The following is a 20,554-nucleotide window of genomic DNA, read 5'->3' as shown; positions in this document are numbered from 1 at the left end:
CTTTAGGAAAAAGTGGATTTTTCTCAACCATAATGCTGTGTAATTTTTTGGCACTGAACTTTGGATGTGACTAGTGAAAACGGGCCAAGCATATCGCCAGAAAAAATATAATTATTTAGCATTAACTGAGAAGCGATACATTGGGCATATTTTTATATAAGCACCAAAGTTTTCCATTGTTGATCTCCTTAGGAAAGGGAGCTTCTTTTCAATTCAAGAAAGGCTATATTAGAGCACACCAGCAGCTGCTAGTTAATCTTCATGTTCAGTTTCAGAGCAATCTCTGATAAGGAACTAAAAACTCCAGAAAAAAACTTGTTGCCAAGGGTAACTCTGCTTTTTGACAGTGGAATGCTTTAGTGATACCAAAGACCCCAGTGTGAAAATACAAAGGGACTCCAGTTTAAGAGATTGATTGATTGAAAGCCAGAAGGGCAGCCTGTAGCCTTCAGTACTTAAATGAGGGCACTGATTTTTAACTTGAGTGATACCAGACAGTAACTGCTTGTTGTTCTCTGGCTTGAACTTTTACGTTTTGCTAAATGTGATAACTCTAGCAAATTGCATCATGCAGCCTGACGCAAACAAATGTTCTCTATTTTCCTGTATGTTCCCCTGCAAAGCAATTTCAGCCTCGGTAAATTAGATTGGCAACCAAACGAACGCTGCAGAGCTTGCAAGCTATCCGCCCTTTGATCTGGAGGACTGTCTCTTCAGTGCAAGCCTGAATTGGCCCATTAGGCTTTGCAGTGTTAAAGAATCATATAAGTGAAGTGGCTGGAAATGAAAAGTTTCCCAAGCAACTATCTTGGGAAGTAGCAGAAATACTCTCATACTCTCATATTCTGCTAAATTATTTCATATGTAAAATTATTTCATATATTACTTCATTCTGTGATCAAAGATGAAAGTACATGTGACCACAGATTTTAATGTCGCACCAAACTTTATGTTTCATAGTGGAACATAATCTTACTTTGCGGTAGTCTTATTTCATTTCTCTGGTATATATTTACAATAAGAATACTTAAACTATGCAGCTCTTGCTGCATTAGTTTTGCATACCAAGTATGGAATAACTAATCTACTTCATTCCTGTCATCAGCAAACTTGAACATGTAGTTAATTTAATCCAGTTTCTCTGATTTTTCTTTTTTTAATTAAAACAGCATCCATGCATTATGGCAATGTATTGACTATGCCAGCACGTGGTTGGAAAATATGTATTTTATGTGATTTTCTGATTAAATGAAGATCAGAATTTGTGTAAGTTCTAGGTACATACAAGTGTTAGACGAAAGGAGTCTTAACTTAAAATATGACCAACGATAAGCATGGAGAAGGGGAGAGCACAATTTTTGTGAAGTGCTCTGAGTTTCATTTCCCAATTCTGAGGTCTTTGTGGGCTGATCTTCAGGAGACGACTGCTATTGATTGACTCCTTTTTTGTGTTGTACCATGTCTTTGTTTCTTCTTCCTCATCCTTAGCTTTGTGTATGGCTTTAGAGTAAGTAAGTCTGTGATTAGGCAGTGCACTGAAAAAAATAATATCATGTCTAGGAATTGTCTGCAGTTACCCGATCCACATTTCTTATCATAGCAAGCAATAAAATATTTCAGAGTAGAAATGGGCCTTAAATGACTAATTACAAACCATCTTTTGTGCAAATACCAGAACAGCAGGTTCATAGGTAGTAAAATCTGACTTGATGGGACTTGCACAACATGAGGCGAGTGTCTGGATGGATCACAGAGCAGATCTACCTCGGTCCTGCTGACTTCTTGGCATTGCTTCTTAAGACCAACTTTCTAATTCAGACAAGTCAGTTAGTAGCATCTTAAGGAAATTTTCTGTAAGGCCACATTTAATTGCTCCAACGTAACTTATACAGAGAAGAAATTTCATTTCTGATCTGTTTAAAGTGTTTCTCTTCAGTACTGACCTCTCACTCTGCAACCCCAGCATTAGCTACTGGGGTTAGTTTTCAGAGGATAGTGTTATGGTACCCTTTCCATCTATGCTTCCACTTGGAATGCACAGTAGTCACAACTATGTCCAGAGCATTGAATCCCAGGGGTAAAATAGAGAGAAAGAACAGTGGGAAGAGAGACAGACACTAGTTGGACAATACCACTCCACCACGTCCACACATAATATGCATGACATCAAAATCCACACAGATGGCAACTGAAACGCAGGTAGATGGTGAATAGTTTCTCTTTATACCAAGACTGAAGCGAAGTTTTACCTGGTAAGAAATTAATTTACATCTTGGATCTAACTAAAATACAAAAACCAAACAAACGAACAAATGAACAAAAAACCCCACCAAACCCAACACCCCCTAACCCGAGAAAACATAAGTATCTAAGCAAATTATTATAAACTGCAAACTTCAGTCTCCTTTCTTTGTCCTCTCATTTCAGTGACCTTTCTGTTACTACCTCTTAAGTTGCTTGGACCGGAACTGTGCCTTTCTGTTTTATGAAGTGCCAATTACAGTTTTGGTTTCTAGAGAGTTAATATAGTATAATTTTAATAAAGTATTCTCAAGTGACTTCAAAAGAATCATGTAATCTGAAAATGGCCCTTGTTGTGTGACTACATGGGTGCCGTTGAGGGATGTTGGAGTCCTACACAAGGGTACTAGGATCTGGCTCAGGGTGAGAAAATGTGGAAATCATAGTATTAATGTAGGCATTACTTGACTGCACATATTTTGTAAGTCATCTCATGTTTGTATGTTAACCCTGTAAATATAAATTTTTATAGGGTTATGAGCAATAGTTTCCAAGATTTGTTCTGCTGACTCAGGAGGCTGTGTCATGTCAGAGTCATGAGCCTTGTGCTGATTTTATCCCATGCTTTCCCCTCAGCAAACTTCAGGTGCCAGAGCGTCCAGGTTGGTGTCTGCTGTAGAAGTATGCCTGTATCTGAATGCCTAAGGTCTTTCTCGTGTGTGTTCTCTTTTGGTAGTCCATCACAAAAGTCAGCATTTCCCTGTCAGAAAACACGTTTCCTAACAGAATACCCCAGTATGTATAAAACAAGAAACAGACACACTGTAGATTTTCACGTGCTCTGTCTTCAGGCAAAGCTGCGCATGCACTCCCAGGCAGGAGGGTAAAAAGTATAATGTTATTAAGCTACATGATTGAAGGGAATGTTTTGCAGTTGTACAATAGAATTAAAACCTCTTCCATTGCCATCTCAAAGAAATAGATAGACATCACTGTGCATGAATGGTGATTGCATGAAAATAAAAAAAGGAAGTACCTTGGTTGACTTTATTATTTTTACTGTTCAAATTATATGTTCTTGTTGAACATATATAGACTACCCATTTTGGCTTTAGATCTGAAACATATTTGGTTACATATTACTTTATTATTATATTGTTTTCACAAGAAAGTAATGATGTTGCTGATTAATTGCCGATTAATTCTGCTTGGTGTGTCTCAACTACGCTGGGAGTCTACGGCCGTACCGAATACCACAACCACTCCGCCGGTGTGTCTGCTGCTCAGGAGTGCAATGAGCGTATTGCCAGGAAGCGTAACAGAATGAAACAAGTTTTTTCTTGACCTGAGCTCTTTACCAGATTGCTCCTCGGGGTTATACTTTTTAACTGTTAGTAAATGCCTTATCGCAAATCTTCAGACATACCTCAGGCAGAAACAATGTTTTATGAATAGTTCTTTGAGGTATACTTCTTTTGGATTTAGTCTAAATTACTGCATGCCTTTAAAGTCTGAAACTCTTTATGAGTGGCAGAGTTCCAGGCAATTAATTAGGAATAAGAACTTAGAAATGGACTTGATGCCAGAAAGAACAAGAAGCCCTAAACCCATCTCCAGTTCTCATTCTAAAATGTTTGGTTTTATTGGTTATTGTTGTGTTTGATTCCTCTTTCCTAGTTAAAATATTTAAGTTGTTCTGCACACTGACCTATAGCAATTCTGGATGTACGGTGTAATCATTAGCAGTAGTATGTGGGGACAAAAGGATTTGTGTGAATTTAGAGGTACAGCCTCCTCTCCAAGCTAACAGCACAGCAACAGTAATTTACCTGAAAGTAGGTATTCTTTTCCAATAAAAATTCTGCAGCTTAAAATGGAGGTGTGTTAATTACTTCTTAATGTGGTATACTAATAAAACTTTAATAAGAGCCTTCAACAATGCAGTCACTGAGTAAACAACTCCTTTCTTCTTTACACTAAGAACAGGAAATATCTGTACTTTTGAATAAGGTTTTCCATTCATGTGGTAAGGACATTTTCTCCACGGTGATGTTAGAATTTTTGTTCTGCATTTTAAAGTATACAAGTTAAGCTATATTGTTGGCATGTGAGTTTAAATAAATAAATAGACAAGTCAGCACTGTTATTTCAACCTGGTATTATGTCCTGTATTTGAATGTCGCTTTGGGAAAAAACCCTCCACACATATTAAGGACGAATCATGCAAATTTAAATGCCTTAAGTTGTATGGAACCTCTATTTTTGGTCTGGAAAATTTCCATCCTCCAAGGAAACCTTACCTAATCACGTTATGCGGTTGGGGGTGGGGATCGTTGCTGTTGCCTGGACCTTTTTCTCATCTCCATCTCTTTTTGTATTAAAATATGAGAAGCAAGATATGTCACTAACTACACAGGTTATACTTTCGTCCAACTGAAAGATGTGAAAAATGTGTATGAAAATAATTTGGATGAACATTTTTGTGTTTGAAGGACAATTCAAGTTAAGCAGTAATGCTCCCTGTTGTACCTAGATGACTGTCGGTGAACCAGAAGCAGTGGCTTTGCTCAGCCTCCTGCAGTTCGCTCACCAAAATACATACCTTTCTAAATAGGCAGCACAGTATAAAATCAGAAGCACTTGGGACAGAGAGCAATTTAAAGGGCTTTGGTAGTAATGAAGACTGAATTTAGGATCTGGATTGTACAGTGGGAAAACCAGGAATGGGCACTTAGCCGTGTACGTGCCACGGATAGGGCTGATCTCAGGAGAGATTACGGCAGCCAGTCCATGCTCGGCTGCAGCCGGTTGAGCATTGGAGGTATCTCTTTCAGCCCCGACTATCCTGTGGCATTGATTTAATGCTTTCTGACAGACGGGGTGGGGGCGCTGGGAGGGTGGTCCCTGCCTGACCCCAGGATGCCTGAATTCCGGGCTGAAAGTCTGCAGCGGATTAGTGTCCCAGACGTGACTCTGGCCTCGGCAGGCTTTTCTCCTGACGTGAGATAGCTCTTAGGTTGTTAGGGTTAAAATCCTGGTCTGCCCTGGAGTCATGGACTTAAACATCTACCCCAGCTCAGAGGCATATTTCCAGCTCTTGGGTTTTTGCTCAGCACACCTCTGGGTTGTATGCAAGAAGAAATGTTAGGCAGAAAGCAACTAGCATTTTCCTTTCAAAACATTTATGTGAAAATAAAACCATATTATTACTGATTTTTTTTTTCTGGAATACATGGAGTTTTTTGCTGAAAAAGACCCAACTTTATTAAGCCAAATATTCTAAGTATTTGCTTTTCTGAAGAAAAATCTAAAACCTTAGAAGAGATGTTTTAAATAAATATTTGTTCATTCTGCAACTATACTTTTGAAAAGCAAAAGAAAAATCGGAAAAAATCTTGATGAATCCTAATAAGAAGACATCGTCTCTTTGAAGAACTTTTCTAGGTTAGACTTACCTTTTCTAGGTTAACTTAGGTTAGGTTACCCTGCTTTGAGCAGGAGGTTGTACTAGATGATCTCCAGAGGTCCCTTCCAACCTTAGCTATTCTGTGATTCTGTGAAATATTTCAATATGTGTACATGGTACACATTTGTGAAAGAAGTACAAAGATCAGAGTAATCAGTAAGAAGGTAAAATAGTTCTTCCCCAGGATGAGTATAGAAAACAGAGACCCTATAACTTGGTCTTCTGCTACAAAAATTCTCTCAAGTAAACTCAGACAGTTTTACAACCATCAATCACTTTTTGGTCTGAGTTGATCAGGGACATGGGAAACTCATATAAATAAAGTAACCAGCCACGGGCTAGAAGGTCTTTTAGATGCAGCAGTGCCAGGACAGAATCGTGTGTCAAATTTTTCCTATAATTTTGAGACTATAGAATAATGTTTTTTCCCTGTGTAACTGCTGACTACATAGGGAAGATATTGTGTAAGGCTATGGCCTTATTCAGAGTCATTTATATGGCAACACACCATCCCATAGCGTCTTTAAAATGTAAGATTAAGTTGAAGCTACCTTTTGAGCAGGAAAAAATAAAGTCATATTTTTCAGTGACATTTCAGTGGAAGCATCACTGCTACAAGATAAAAAACCTGTTGCCATTTTCATATATAAAAATAAATTCAACATGTTTTCTGAAGTTCAGTGGGCTATATTTTCTAACAGGGACACTATGGGGAGACTATGGATATAGTTTACTAACTTTCATCATTCGCACAAGCAAGCATGAAGAACAAACCACAGCTGTTAACATCAAAGAAAGCAAAACAAATAAAAAGGCAGAAAAACAGGAATAAGCTAGAAAGACTTCCAGGTTTCTGGAGATATTTTTCCCTTGTAGGGAATCTAACTTCTTGGACCACTTGAACTGTTTGCTTTTTCATCCTGTTTAATACATCGTACGTTAGTATCTTAACCCTGCTTATCAGCAGCTTGAGATGCAAGGCTCTATTACGTTACATTTTTGGCTTGGTTTTTTAAGAAACAAAGACATGTGGTGTGTTCCGTTTGTGCAGTGGGCAAAGGAATAATAGGAAATACAGAAGAGAGGAAGAAAAATTAAAGCTGAGCAACCCAGCATTGGCAGATACAAGCATTTTCTTTGTTCATGTGATGTCAGCCTGTTGACTAGAATAGGGCTTCTCTTAAATTAACTGGTGGAAAGCTCAGGTCTTATCTGTATTAACTAACTCAATAATAAATTGAAAATTTGTTTGTTATATTCTTTGAAATTCATTATTTTGAGAAGAGCTAAGAGATACAGTATAATGAAAGGAGCCTCCCAACCTGCCTTGAGTACAGGTCATGCTAATCCAACTGTAATCCATACTTTTAGTTGCAGAAGCCAGTGTCTTCACTTTACATTGGAATGTGGTGTATCTTAAATACTTCCATCTTTGGAAACCCTGATGTGATGTGGTGGTGGATTATAGTACTTCTATTATTTTTTTATCTCTGTTAGTGGGAATCCAGTAGGTTCATGTATGTCAGTGTGCCCAGTTAGAAAGATCTTTCACCCAAGCTTTCAAGAAAGGTAGAGGGGATACAAAATGTAAGTAAGTCATCATGCATAATTAACAGCAGCTTCTTTCTGTGGGTCTCATGAAAAGCAGGGGAGATGTTGTCTTGTTGCACACGCTTATTTTTTGCAGTCCAAAATGCTTTCGGCATTTTGATGTAGGGTGGATATAGAGCTTTTGTTATCTGAGCCTCTGGCAGTTCAGAAATGTCAAGCAGAAAATGCACTTTGCCTGCAGGGGAAGAAGTCACCAAGGTGCCCCGGTGGTGCAGTATCTCTGCAGGCTTATTCACAACATGGCAAAGAGATCAACCCTGACAGCTGGGTCTTCCTTGCATGTCAGCAACAGTGAAAGCACCACAGACGAGCCTCAAAGAATGAGATAAAATGGGGAAGATAGGAAGTTATATGCATATTCCCTTTCAGTTTCCTTTCAGCCTCTTTCTTGACTCCCTTGGCTAACAAGAGGTGAGTAGGGATTTGCAAGGAAAGAGGAAGGAACTATGTTTCAAAGTCACAGGTTTCCTCGTAATTATTGAAAGTGAAAGGCAGTTTGCCATTTTCACTGCAACTCATCTAAATTACTCAAGTTATCGGTGGCTGAAAGTGGCATTTGAGAGTCCCCTTACACTACAAGAACGGAGTCAACAAGGCTATGTAGAAATAAGAATCCAAATAAAAAAAGAATTGTTCACTTAAATCTGCAGAGTTTATTGACTACTATGTACTATGCCTACTTTTATCTCATTTTTTCTGTATTTCACTCCTTTGTCCTAATTTAGCACTGTAAATTGTTATCTTTTCATAAGTATTCTAAAAGTTGCACTATTTCCCAAGACAAATTACCAAGACAGTCATGGTGACTTTTCAGGCTTGGTCCACTATTATTGTGACTGGAGACCTGCAAAAGTAGATCTTAGCTTTCAGTTGTGTGATTTGGGGATTAAAGACTATCAAAGAACCAAAAACTTTATGCTTAAAAAATTCAAATAACTGGAAACGTTGCATGTGTGCGTTAAACAGTCCATGTTTTAAAACTGCATGCCTATAGTTAGGGATCAAGGCTGATAAAGAGCTCTTAAAGCGGGAATAACCTTGTAGGAGATGAGCCTTTTCAAATTGTGTTATCATTCATTAGGGCTGCAAGTACTCTGGAAACCAGGCCACCCTGATCTAGATATTTAATTGTAGATACCTGCTCTAGCAACCAATTTTACACCTGGGACTACTTATGTGCACATTTAAATGTAGTAATGATTTGCTGAATTTGGCCCCATATTTGAAGAACTCGATCATTGTTCATCATTGTTTGTAAGGTTGGCCAGAAGACAAGAATTTCGCTTATTTGGAAAAAAAATGAGGTTTGGGAATTTCTGTTCAGCTTGGAGCAAACTAAGCTGTACAGAGGCTGTTTGTCAAAGGTGAGGGAGGAAGAGGGAGGCAGCCTAAACAACTGACTGACTCTATAGGCTAAAATACCAAATGACTGAGTAACTAGGGCAGCACTCACCTGGGATGTAGAATGGCACGTTCAAATCCCTGCTCCAGATAATCACTATAATAGAGAATTAAATCATATTTGTTAATTTTCTTTTCTGCTGAAGTTATTTTAGTAAATAAGTACACTTCGCTATTCATTGGATCAGAGGAAGAGAACCCAACATGTCTGGGGGTCTGCTTTTCTTCCTTCTCTTGTTTGAGTCAGAAATGATGCTGTGATCCTTAGGGAGCTGGCCATTAAAATATTTCCATGCATTTCTGGGAAAAGAATAATTTGTGATTCATGAGATTTTCCTAGGATTTTTGTTAACAGATTTTTGACCACTCCTAATAGTTTCTTTTTTTTTTTTCCCCCTCTATTTGTTCAAAAGGGGAGAGAGAAAGGTGGCACCTCTTTAACTGAGTTGTAATAAAAATGTGTAAAAAGTGTAACTTTCCTGCTGGTTTTCATTATTTATTTGTGCATTTGAAGAATATAAATTCTCCTACAAGATGCATCGGAAAGATGCTTAAGGGTTAGAGGTTTTTTTCTTTTCTTCAGCAAAGCAAGCTGAACAAACCTACTTTTTGAAGTGCTATTATTGTTTAGGTAACCAATACTAAGAAAGCGATGACAGGATGTGAGTTTCTAATTTTGCGAATGTCCCATTGTTTTGAGGGGAAGTTGATTTTGAAGTAGTGACTGTAAGCACAGCAGGTCCTGGGATCTTGTAGCAGCAGGCAGAACTATCACATGTTGGGACAAAAATACTCTTTTTTTTCTTGGTAGATACAGGGATAATACTCCCATAACCATTTCCCTGACTAACCTATGCATTATGTAGAGCTTCTGAATTCTTGAGATATATACTGCTATTTAATGTATAAGCTGCCAAGATATGAGTGTGTTTTTGTTCTGCAGTATTTGGATACATATGCAGGTATATGACAGAACAAAGGGAAGAAGCAACATCAAGCTGAAATGGATTTCTGAATCTTTGTCAGTCTGATAAATTTGGGAATAAATTCTTATCTGATGGGAAAACTGACTCTTATCTCCTTCAAAAGTACCTTTTACTTCCATAGTACAGTAATTCATGATAATGGTAACGCTAACTGAAATAGGGATTACTCAGAACAGTACAGAAGATCTCTTGTGAAGTATTTCAGTCTTGCCATCAGAACAAAAAAAATTGGCATCCTTCCATTGACTTCTAGTTGCAGTGAAGTGGGTGGTTTGGGGTTGTGCACTTCTTGGACAGACATGCAGGTACTCGGCAGCAGCTGGACTCCCCAAGAGCCCAGCTTCAATGGTATTTTGCAGATTCACATCAATGAGGGTGGTCTTGATATGCACAGGCTCTGGTTGCTTCTTCCTGCCCTTCCCGCTCTGTAATTGGTTTACTGGTTTGAAGAAAGTGGAGAGAGATACCTTCCTGGTAACAATATTGTGCTGACAATATTTTAATAATGTAATAAACTGTACTTGCTTACCCTGTTCTGCTCGTTTGGGAGCTGGGGTTCATGTGCTTGCAAAACAAATGGATGCAAAGCTAGGATGTATATACATTTTTTGCCTGTTTAAAATACCTTCTCTTTCCTAATATTAAAAGGCAATACTGCATGGTACACTACATCGTAAGAGTTGTGTTGCCAAAGCTTTACTTTTCTTGTGAAAACATTAATGTTTATCTTATTCAACTTGAAGGTAGATATGATAGAACAGGATGCAATCTTTGGAAGCAAAAGCAAGGGAAAAACTCCTTTCATTTTAATATTGTTTTCTATATGCTGATATTTTGTGGAATATGATCCTTCTGAAAAGCAAAATAATGTTTTTCAGAAGCATTCATCTTTGCCCCAGGGATGTCATCTCTGACAGAGATGGTTTAACATCATCCATCCAAATAGAGAGTGAACACTGTTATATGGGAATGAAATAATTTCAGCCTACCCTGAAGTTCAGTGGTCAAATTATACTGGGGGCACCCAGGCACCCCTGAGAGCCTTCCAGCTCATCACTGCCATAAACAGGCTGGAGCACCCAACTTCATGTTAATAAAATCTTTACAACTAAGCAGATTGCAAAATAATTCTAATTTCTTGTAGATGTCAAAAAAATTTGACAGTCCATCTTGAGCTGCTGAGGAATGGGAGGTATACCTCCAGGCTCACGCTAGATGTACAGAATCTATGGGCAGCTCCAGTCTGAAATAGCACAAAAGAGGCAGAAGCAAGGATGAAAAGTTCTGAGTAGTTCAGATACCAAGCTGGTTTTAGCTGGTTTATATCCCTTTCATGCTGGACTGTGGCTAAACAAGATTGGGCAGGGAGAAAGACAAATGACAGTGCAAGACTGGAGTGGGAAAAGGGAGAACAAGACAGATGGCAACAGAGGTTTCATCAAGACACAGAATATTCTTCCTTTCCCCCATTGATGCACTTTGGCAATGGCGTTTTTAATGTTTGGGGTTGCAGAGTGCTGAAGTAACATATGAACCTAATACCAAGTCTCCTCTTTTAAAATAAATGCACCATATAATTTTTAGTTCAGTCTGCATACTTGGATTGAACTAGTCACATTTGAGATATACTTTCTTTCTTTCTTTTCCTTTTTCATTTTAACGTTGGCAGGTTGAGCCATTGATCCAGAAAGGCCACGAGAACCTGGTGCACCATATCCTGCTCTACCAGTGCAGCAGCAATTTGAATGACAGCGTGCTGGACTACGGGCATGAGTGCTACCACCCCAACATGCCAGACTCTTTTCTTACATGTGAGACGGTCATTTTTGCTTGGGCCATTGGAGGAGAGGTAGGATGAAAGTCTGTCTAGCATGGTTCATCAATGGGACTTTAGGAGGGTGTGTATCATAATGAAGCTTCTTCCTAGTATATTAGTGATTACTTAATATGTCTGTTTTTTTAAGGGTACACAATCACAATCACTAAATGCCTCACCAGTAAGTTCTTGACTTCTTCTTGGCCTCTTAAGTATGAGATGCAATGAAATCAATATCCTGAGTGACAAGCTGAAAGTAATGAAAATAGTATAGAGAGAGTTGATGCCTTAGGGCAAGAAAGATGACGTGGGAGCATGGAAGTCTGTAGCCATATCAGCTTGGCCCATCTGATATGGGAATACACTGCCTCCAGCAATGACCGATATCTCTTACCTGTGGAGAATGACAGAAAGAAAAGCAAGTCTCTGTAGGTGACTGCATAAAAGACATGGAGGCAACATTTTCCAAATGAAGTTAGACATGGATTTAATTCATTTTGTGCTTCACCAGGACCTGGTTATAGTGTTGCCCCATTCAGGCATATTGTTCTGAAGTTTCCTGCCCAGCCCAAAGAGACATCATTTCAGTGTAGGAGTGATCCTGTGTCAGTGCAGAGACAGCACAAGGACCACTTTGCTCATGGCAATGGGGCATATCTACAGAAAACAGTCTCTGATGCCATGTTGACCCCAGACTGTGTTTTCGGCTTATTTCATATGTTAATTTAGGCTGCGGTTAATGCTTTCAGCTGGTACAAGGCAGCATTACTGCCGAAAGAATCCCACCCTTTCTTTACCCCCTTGATTCACTGTGTGCCCACACAAATGATGGTGTGGCCGCAGAGAAGGACTGGGGTCGGGATAGTTTCTGGAGCCTTCGTTTGCCAGCCTGCAGTCCAAAACCGTCTTTGAGTGCTGCAGTGTGAGGAAGCCACACGAACACATCAAGAGAAGTTTAATCCACTATGAGCATTATCCCTGAGGTATGCTTTGTGCATCTTCGCCATCAGCTATGCTCTGACCTAGTATTTGTACTTTCAACTGTCTTAATCTAAGTGAAATAAAAAACTCACATAAATAAGTTATAATTTGACAAGCACTATGGAGGCTTTTGCAAGGATGATTCCGTTGTTAAAGATCTGTAGAGAAGAATCTGGCAGACCTGGGGTATATTCAGGTTTACTGGAGTACTCACTTCACTCACTTCAGTTTACCCTTATGTAGAATGGAGATGATAATATTTATTACTGTACACTATGATTAATTCATTAATGTCCATCAAACATAAGAAAGTTGGGATCTCAAATTGCACATTTCAGAAAGTTAGAATCTCAAATTGCATATTAAAATATTAGCTATAAACTATAAAATTATGCAGATTAATTCCTATAAAAGGGAATTTGGTAGGTGAGTTCACTTAGAAGATACTGGTATTTCAGGAGTGAGCTTTCGAGGTAAATCTTCTGGTTATCCCCACTTACCGAGCTCAGTTTATCATCACAAGTGGTTTGAGAACTTGTACAGCCCTCTTTGAGATAAAGTTAAACTGAATGTGCAGGGGTGAACCCAGCACCTCCCAGCAATAAATGGGGTTCAGTGCACGGGGTCTGAGCAGAGCTTGTCCAAAGGAGCATTGTTTGGGGACAGTGGGTCCCGCACAGGCTGTTGCACTGTACAGATCTATTTCTTTTGCACTACATGGTTTGCTAATATAAATGTAGCCATGAAGATCATCTTTATTGTAAAATCATTTTACTTAGAATGCAGTGATTTGTGCAGGAAAAACAATCTAATGATGTACAACTTCAGTATTCCCTGGAAATTACTGCTTTTAGATTCACTTTTTCATAAGGGTTTTATTGTCAGGGTTACATTGATGATGCAATGTTTATACATTTAAAATGGAATTTTCTGCTCAAACAATAAGTACAGGATAAATAATCGTAAGATCACAGGATAATGCAGGTTGGAAGGGACTCGGGAAGTCTCTAGTCCAGCCTGCAACTCAAAGCAGGGTCAGAGGTGAGGTTAGAACACTTTGCTCAGGGCTTTATCCTCTAGCAAGCATAGGATCTACTATTTTATATTGATGTAGTTATTTAGTGCATTGAGTATATAATAAATATATTATGTCGCAATGCCATGTTCAGAAAGTTTTAAAAGATGTTACCTATGTAAATTTTATCATTAATATGATTGTATCGTTGGGGGAAAAAATTATGTATTTCTAAAAAGAAATTAACTCTTAACCATGGCAAAAATACCTCAACTTTGTATGTGTGTGTTGACTTCCAGGGCTTCACCTACCCTCCTCACGTTGGCTTATCCATTGGCACAGCAGCTGACCCTCAGTTCGTTCTTATGGAAGTGCATTATGACAACCCATCATACACAGAAGGTTTGTACCCTCACACTCTTTAAAACATGCAAGATTGGAAAATGTACTAGACACAAGTGCTTCCCATTGTATTGCATGGCCAGCAGAGCAATTACAAAGCTGAGGTTTATTTTTCCCTGCTCATTAGTTCCTGGTTCCCAGTGTTTTTCTCACTGCACTCAAAAGTTTAACCTGAAGTCAGTGGGAGATTCAGGTATACAAAGAATTGTGGACCAGGTGAATCCATCTCCTTTTATCACTACATTTTTCATGTTCTCTCTCTCCTTTCCTTTTGCTGGAAAATCCAGTCAGACTGAGAGAGCAGCACAGCACCCAGACTGTGAGACAGTAACACAGGGAACGAGCCTTTTGTTAATTTTTTGGGGCATTTTTTAAAGCCATCTACCTGAACTGTGGGCAGTTTCTGAAGGTCAAGTATAGACTCAGGTTGCTAGACCGTTCATGGGTAAAAGCAGTTTATCTTAAAAGATAGGTTTTTCATTTATAATGGTCTTTTTTTAATCTTCTTTCTAAAATGCATTTATTTAGAAGAAGCGAAAGGAAGAAACCAAGGAGCCCCAGAAAATCTAGGGAACTTTGAAGCTGACTTTTGGAAAGATACTTTTTTCTTAAACAAAAGTTTATTGAGCCACCGTACCTGAGAATATTCTGATGATTGCTATGTATGAACTGAGTAAAATCCAGTGCAGCACAGTGTACTGGCCTTTCTTTAAACCCCCGTGTGTTTAAATAAAATCCTCTGTGTGGGTTATGGTGTTCTGTCTTACTGTTATTCCCCCTCTTTTGGTTGTTCTAGATGAACTATCTCAAACTTGTTTTGTTTAATGATGAGCTCTTCAGCATGCACGTTTCTGTGGGATACACTAAACTTCCTTTGCATCCTTGATGTTGCATACTTTTCCATCAAATATTACCTGAAAGCCTGAGAAGTCACGTGCAGAAAAACTGTTTTCAAATTGGTCATGTCCCCAGATTCACTATTTTATGATATTCTTGTTCAAGTGGCACATGTAAAAACTGGGAATCAATAATGTTTCATTTCCTTTTTAAGCAACAGCGACAATACTGCCTTGGTGGGACAGTCCCAGGTGAACACAGGGTCTCGCCAAAGACCTGGGAAAATTCAGACAGCATAGGGTGTCTGTAATCCAGGTCATGTTTCTCTCCTCCCTGACAAAATAGACGGTATAAGATCGTGCCAGGAGTGGGAGGGAGTAGACCTGGGTGCTCCCACTGCTTTGGGTGGGGGCACACGAGTCCTCCTGACACAGCACCCAACCTGCCACTGGGTCACCTTCATTTTCCCGTTTCGGGATCTGCATTTTCCCAGCTTGGGTCTCGCAGTTAAAGGCTGCATTGTCAGCCTCACCTTGTGACCTGGGCTAATGTTTTCTAAGTAAGTGACTCAGACTGGTAGTCAGCATTGGCTCCCAGTTAGACTCAAAAATGTTTGAACTGCTCCTAACTTGGCTGGTTTTGAATGTTTCTGTTTATGAAATCCTTAACATTCACTTTTAATCGGAAAGGTGGCCTCTTTTGAGATTGTTTATCAAAAACTCTTACATATCGTAAAAAATTCCGGCATTTCGATGTTAGCAACAAGCTTGAAGGGGAAATACCACAAAGGAAAAGTTCAAGTTGATGAAATTGGACAAATAGCTTCAGAAAGGGAATGACTATGGATTTCCAAACACATGAAAATTGGGATGTTGTGGGACGGTATATATCACCTGAAATGTCATGATTTGTATATTGCAGAATGTCTCACAGTTGATTACCACTCTTAATTGGCTATGCATAGTTCATATCCTTTGTTCCTTAATAATTATATACTATTCTCTCTTAGGTATTTTAGTGACTGGGTAACTTAGTCCCTGCTCTGCCTATCTTAAAATAGCCTGCTAATTTCATGTTGATATAAAATTTGGTTTCAGGCACTGCTATGTCTGTTATGTTTTTTTAGAAGATGAATATAGGTCATTAGAAAGTCTCTTACCTTCTCTGAGATACTTGGTAGGTTTTTTGCATTTTTAATTTTCAAACCCAAAATTTGAAAAGGGACAACAAAGAAGAAGGTAAGTGATGAGCTTACAGAATGTAGGGCTTGTGCAACACAAATTAATCTTTGTTTTTAGCTTATACCTTTCCTAATAAAAATGACTAATACAAGAGAAATAATTATGAGCATTTAGATGGTAGAGGCAACATACATTCTGAGTAGATGCACAAGCAAATGCCTATGGCTAAACGTTTGGATGAATGAAACAGGTTCATATAATTTTGACTCTTAAAAACCACAGCATTTTTACGTCAGACTTCGGTTCCTTAAACTACTTTTTGAAATCAAGAGTCACTGAGTGAGGGCAGCATTAAAACCCTATGTAGTTCTTTCATCTGCTTCACTCAAGGTGCTGGTATTATCTTCCAGTCTGGGATTTAGGAAGTCAATTTTCATATGTTTAGTTGATGCTCTCTTAATTGGGGAGATTGCAAAAGGGATGTATTTGGTCATCTGAGGTATGCTGTAACTTGACAAGCAATCAAAAAAAAAAGAAAATACATAATTAATGCTAGAGCTCAAGGTGAAGGAATAAATTCACAGGAACAGAGCTTGAAAATTTTAAAGAAAAAAACCCCACAACAACTTTAAGCTCTGCTTTAAATATTTAATTTGAAAATCATACATGCCACCTTTTGAGGTCTTATTATTTTTTGTATTGTTTGCTCTGCCTGTGATCTGCCTTGTTTTATCTGAGATCCATGTTAGGTAGCTTAGTGGAAGGGACACAGGGGCTATGGGCAGCACAGATTTTTCATTCACATCTGAGAACCACAGATATCGACATACCATGTTTAACAACCCTCCTGTGGGCTGCCCCTATTTATTACTTCCTGCATATGGTTTGACTCATTTCCAGGTTATTGAGGTTGATTCCTCGATTTTCATGTAAAAAAAAATCAGGACAAGCCTTGAAAACTGTGAAGTAATTAGATTTATTTATTTATTTTTTAAATACTGATTTACAGCCATGGCTGACTGAGTTCTTTTGTTGCAGGCTTGATAGATAACTCTGGTCTGAGGCTAATTTATACTCCAGTTATAAGGAAATACGATGCTGGGGTTATTGAAGCTGGTCTTTGGGTCAGCCTCTTCCACAATATCCCACCAGGCATGCCTGAATTTGTGTCAGAGGGTCACTGCACACTGGAATGTCTGGAAGAGGTATGTCTCTGCCTGAATCCATTGGTTTTCATTCTTAGAAATAGTTTTGGACAGCCTCTTTAACTTCTTGGGAAGATTGATAGCTACCAGTTAAAGACATGAGAGCAAAGGCATCTGCTACACGCTGCCCTCCAGAATGTTGAGGCTTTTTGATCTGGGTACTTGGGTTGTTGAGTATTCAGGTGGCTTTACTGATAGGAGTAATACTGGATGGCACAGTGCTTGTGATTATTTAATTGTGTGTTCAATATATAAGCATATATTGCTTTCCATGGCAAAGCTATAAATAGCTAGCCGACAAAAAATGTCGAGAGATACTAATTAAGATCTGTGCACGTGCAAAAGAATCCTAATAGTGAAGTGAAAGCCTGAAGGATATTGTTAGACCAACCACAGAAACTAAAGACCTGAAATGGTTTTGTTGTATGGCCCAAAGTACAAAATTATGCATTCATTAAATGCTGGGCATCATTAGGATAATCTAAATATCTCTACAGATAATGGAAACTTTGTCTAAAATCTGTGATTAATGTATCATGGGAAATTTTCATATACTTTGTCATTTATGGAGGAAGGTTGAATCAATGCTTGTTATGATGTGGTTTGGAGTGAAGGGCAAATTAGATATGGAATTCAGATTTGTTCTTGGTGGTGTTAAATGTAGCATATTGTCATAGCATTTTTCAGCCTAAAAACAGTTGAGTAATCTATTATTGTGAGGTTTCTGACCTTACAGCTGTACTTGAAAGGTATCGAGATAACTGGTTGTTTCTAGTTTGGGCTCTGAATAAGAAACAAAGTTTAACATAGTAAGAGTTCAGATCTGTAGATCTCAGCTAGAATGGGAGTGATGTCAGATTTGTGTCAATTTGGAAAAGTTAATTTTAAAATATTTTTGACCTGGAAAAAAGTTTCAGATGTAAATTTATAGTATTTCACTACCCTTGACTTGACGATGGGAAGTAGAGCAATTATAGTTGCAGCTTCTTAAAGTGCTTCTCTTGGCACAGTATTGATAATAATGTCATTCATAACTGCATAAAAATTCTTTTTCACAGTAAACATCCATATTCAGCAGTATTGGCCAATAGCAGTAAAATAATGTGCAGGTTTTAGTATAATAACCTTGAAAGTCTTAATCTATTGTGAATTATTGGCAGTCCAGTTGATTTTCATAAAAACTGTGTACATTAGGAATCAAAACATGTTTTCATTTAAAAAAAAAACATAGGAAAAGCCCAAGACTTTTTTGTATATAAAACCTTAATTTCACATACAGATTTGTTTTTGCTCCAGACTGCATTTTGCTGTAAACTGAGGGAATGTTAAAATGCATTTATTAATATATTTTCACGCTGTTTGTACATTGCATTACATTACGTTGCATCTGGGCACGCTAATGGTGTTGGTTTCCCCTGGCCAGGCGCTAGGTGCTGAGAGACCTTCTGGGATTCACGTGTTTGCAGTACTTCTTCATGCTCATCTTGCTGGCAGAGCTATCAGGATGCGCCACTTCCACAACGGCGAAGAGCAGAAGCTGCTTGCTTATGACGATGAGTTTGACTTCAACTTCCAGGAGTTTCAGTATCTGAAAGAAGAAAGAACCATCTTGCCAGTACGACAATCTTAATTCTTTCCCTGAAAGCGTTTAAGAGATTGTGTGCCTAGTATTTACTCACATTTAGGATTAATTTTGCTACAGAATTCCTGAATGTTTTGTTCATTTTTCCACTTACCACAGAGTGGCTGATGCATTAAAGTTGCAGTGTCTCAGGAGACACTACAGCACTGGCTTGGTCCATCAATTCAAGCTGTTCTTTGGGTGCGTTTGATGTCCACAACTACATGATTTGAACTTTGCTGTTACAAATGTTTGAACAAAGCAGATTATAAAATCACACGTGTGCCTGCTTGTGCCATCTCTGTGCATCCAGCCAGCTGAAGAAAGGAAATGCCACCACGTGGCTTTATGGAGCTGCGGGAGCCAAGTAGCACATCCTGAGTCTTTGCACACAGCAAGTATCCAGCCTTGCAAACATGTGCCTACAAATCAGCCAAGTCTTCTGTTTGTTTCACATTTTTATTTGCTGTTGGGAGTAAAGCTCTGTGCTCATGTTCCACATGAGGTTTCACCAAGTAAACAAAACCCTTCGGAAGAAGAAATCATGCAATTATATCTGCTGTTCTTGTGAGAATCATGTAATATATCTTTTAGAAAAATCCCACCTGCAATTATATTATAAAGCAGCAGCTATCCATAGGCATTGCATAAAAAGAGTCTATATTTTTTGGTTGAGTCACTCATTTAAAAAGTATTCACTCAACCCTTGTTAGTTCCAGCTGGCATCTATTTTTGAAGCTTTGGGCTGAGGACAGAAAGTTTAGTGCAGCAAAGGCTGGATGCTCCGTATCTGACCAGCAGAGCAGCTGGAGATGTGCCTGTTTGGGTGCATGTGAACAAGCCTGTTACCTGATGGAACTGGTCAGATGCAAAATATCAAACAACTGGATATTTTTTGTTTATGATTGAAGCCAGTAAGGGAAGAGAGCTAGGGAGACCTTTGGAATGACTGAACTTCAGGTATGGTTAGGAGCCCCATGGTTAAAACTTCCAGGCTTCTCTTCAAGTCCCTTCCTCTCTTACGTCTCTTCTCCCACACTGGGATACTTTGATATTTGTCCTTTAAAGGCAAGAAGCTAAAATGCTAACTTTCTAATTTAATTTCTGCAGCAAAACATGGATGTTCAGGTGCAGCATTTACTCTTTGAAGTCCAACTGCTTGTACTCCACAGGGACTTCAAAGACAAACTGGTGTTACCTCCTCCAGGAAAGAAGTGTTGAAGGGTTTAGGAAGAGGGCTGGCAGAAGATGACAGGTTTGCAGAGAAAGCCTGTCATATTTTTAGGACAATCCATGCAGATTATAGAGAAAGGCCTCTTAAAATTCAAGAACAAAAGGGAGTAGACAACAGAAAAACTAAAAGAGATATTTGATGGTATCAGCAACTTAAAAAAGACAGCTCGAATAGAAGCAGCACTTCTTTCTCAGAAGTGAGCCTTTTTCATGCCTGTTATTGTTTTCATTTTATGCAAAAATACCAGTGCAGCTTTCCATACATCATTCTGGTGTAATTCAGACCACAGTCTAATCAATTAATTATTAATATTAAAATTTTTCATAGAGGTTCTTGTTATTCTCTCCTTCTGCCAGCTCTTCCAAGGGTGTATCCCTCTTTCAGCTCGTGGAGGTTATGTGTTTTCTTCACGTACTAGCACTCTCTTCCGAATTTGGAAGCAAAACATCTAATCTCACAGAAGGAACACTTTTAGTGAATGTTATCCAGTCCGTAAGCCATGAGAGCCAGAGACCTCACTGGTGGGAACCAGCATATTCCTGCTGGGAGCAGTGCCA

The 20,554-nt window shown here is 38.7% G+C and overlaps 1 protein-coding gene across 2 annotated transcripts in view; it reads left to right on the top strand.

The window, feature by feature from the left end:
- The window catches only part of MOXD1 (monooxygenase DBH like 1), a 52,417-nt gene that overhangs the window by 20,834 nt on the left and 11,029 nt on the right, over positions 1 to 20,554 (top strand). The window contains exons 5-8 of one of the 2 annotated variants that reach the window (XM_054821196.1): positions 11,375 to 11,554; positions 13,817 to 13,919; positions 16,976 to 17,142; positions 18,566 to 18,757. In XM_054821196.1, coding sequence (XP_054677171.1) covers positions 11,375 to 11,554; positions 13,817 to 13,919; positions 16,976 to 17,142; positions 18,566 to 18,757 — 642 coding nt within the window. The remainder of the gene's footprint in view (positions 1 to 11,374; positions 11,555 to 13,816; positions 13,920 to 16,975; positions 17,143 to 18,565; positions 18,758 to 20,554) is intronic. The other variant, XM_054821197.1, reaches the window with a different exon arrangement.

Source organism: Grus americana, chromosome 3 (genome assembly GCF_028858705.1).
Source record: "Grus americana isolate bGruAme1 chromosome 3, bGruAme1.mat, whole genome shotgun sequence".
NCBI classification, from domain to species: domain Eukaryota; kingdom Metazoa; phylum Chordata; class Aves; order Gruiformes; family Gruidae; genus Grus; species Grus americana.
Note: the sequence above shows the minus strand (reverse complement) of the source record. Positions and strands in the feature narration are given on the sequence as shown.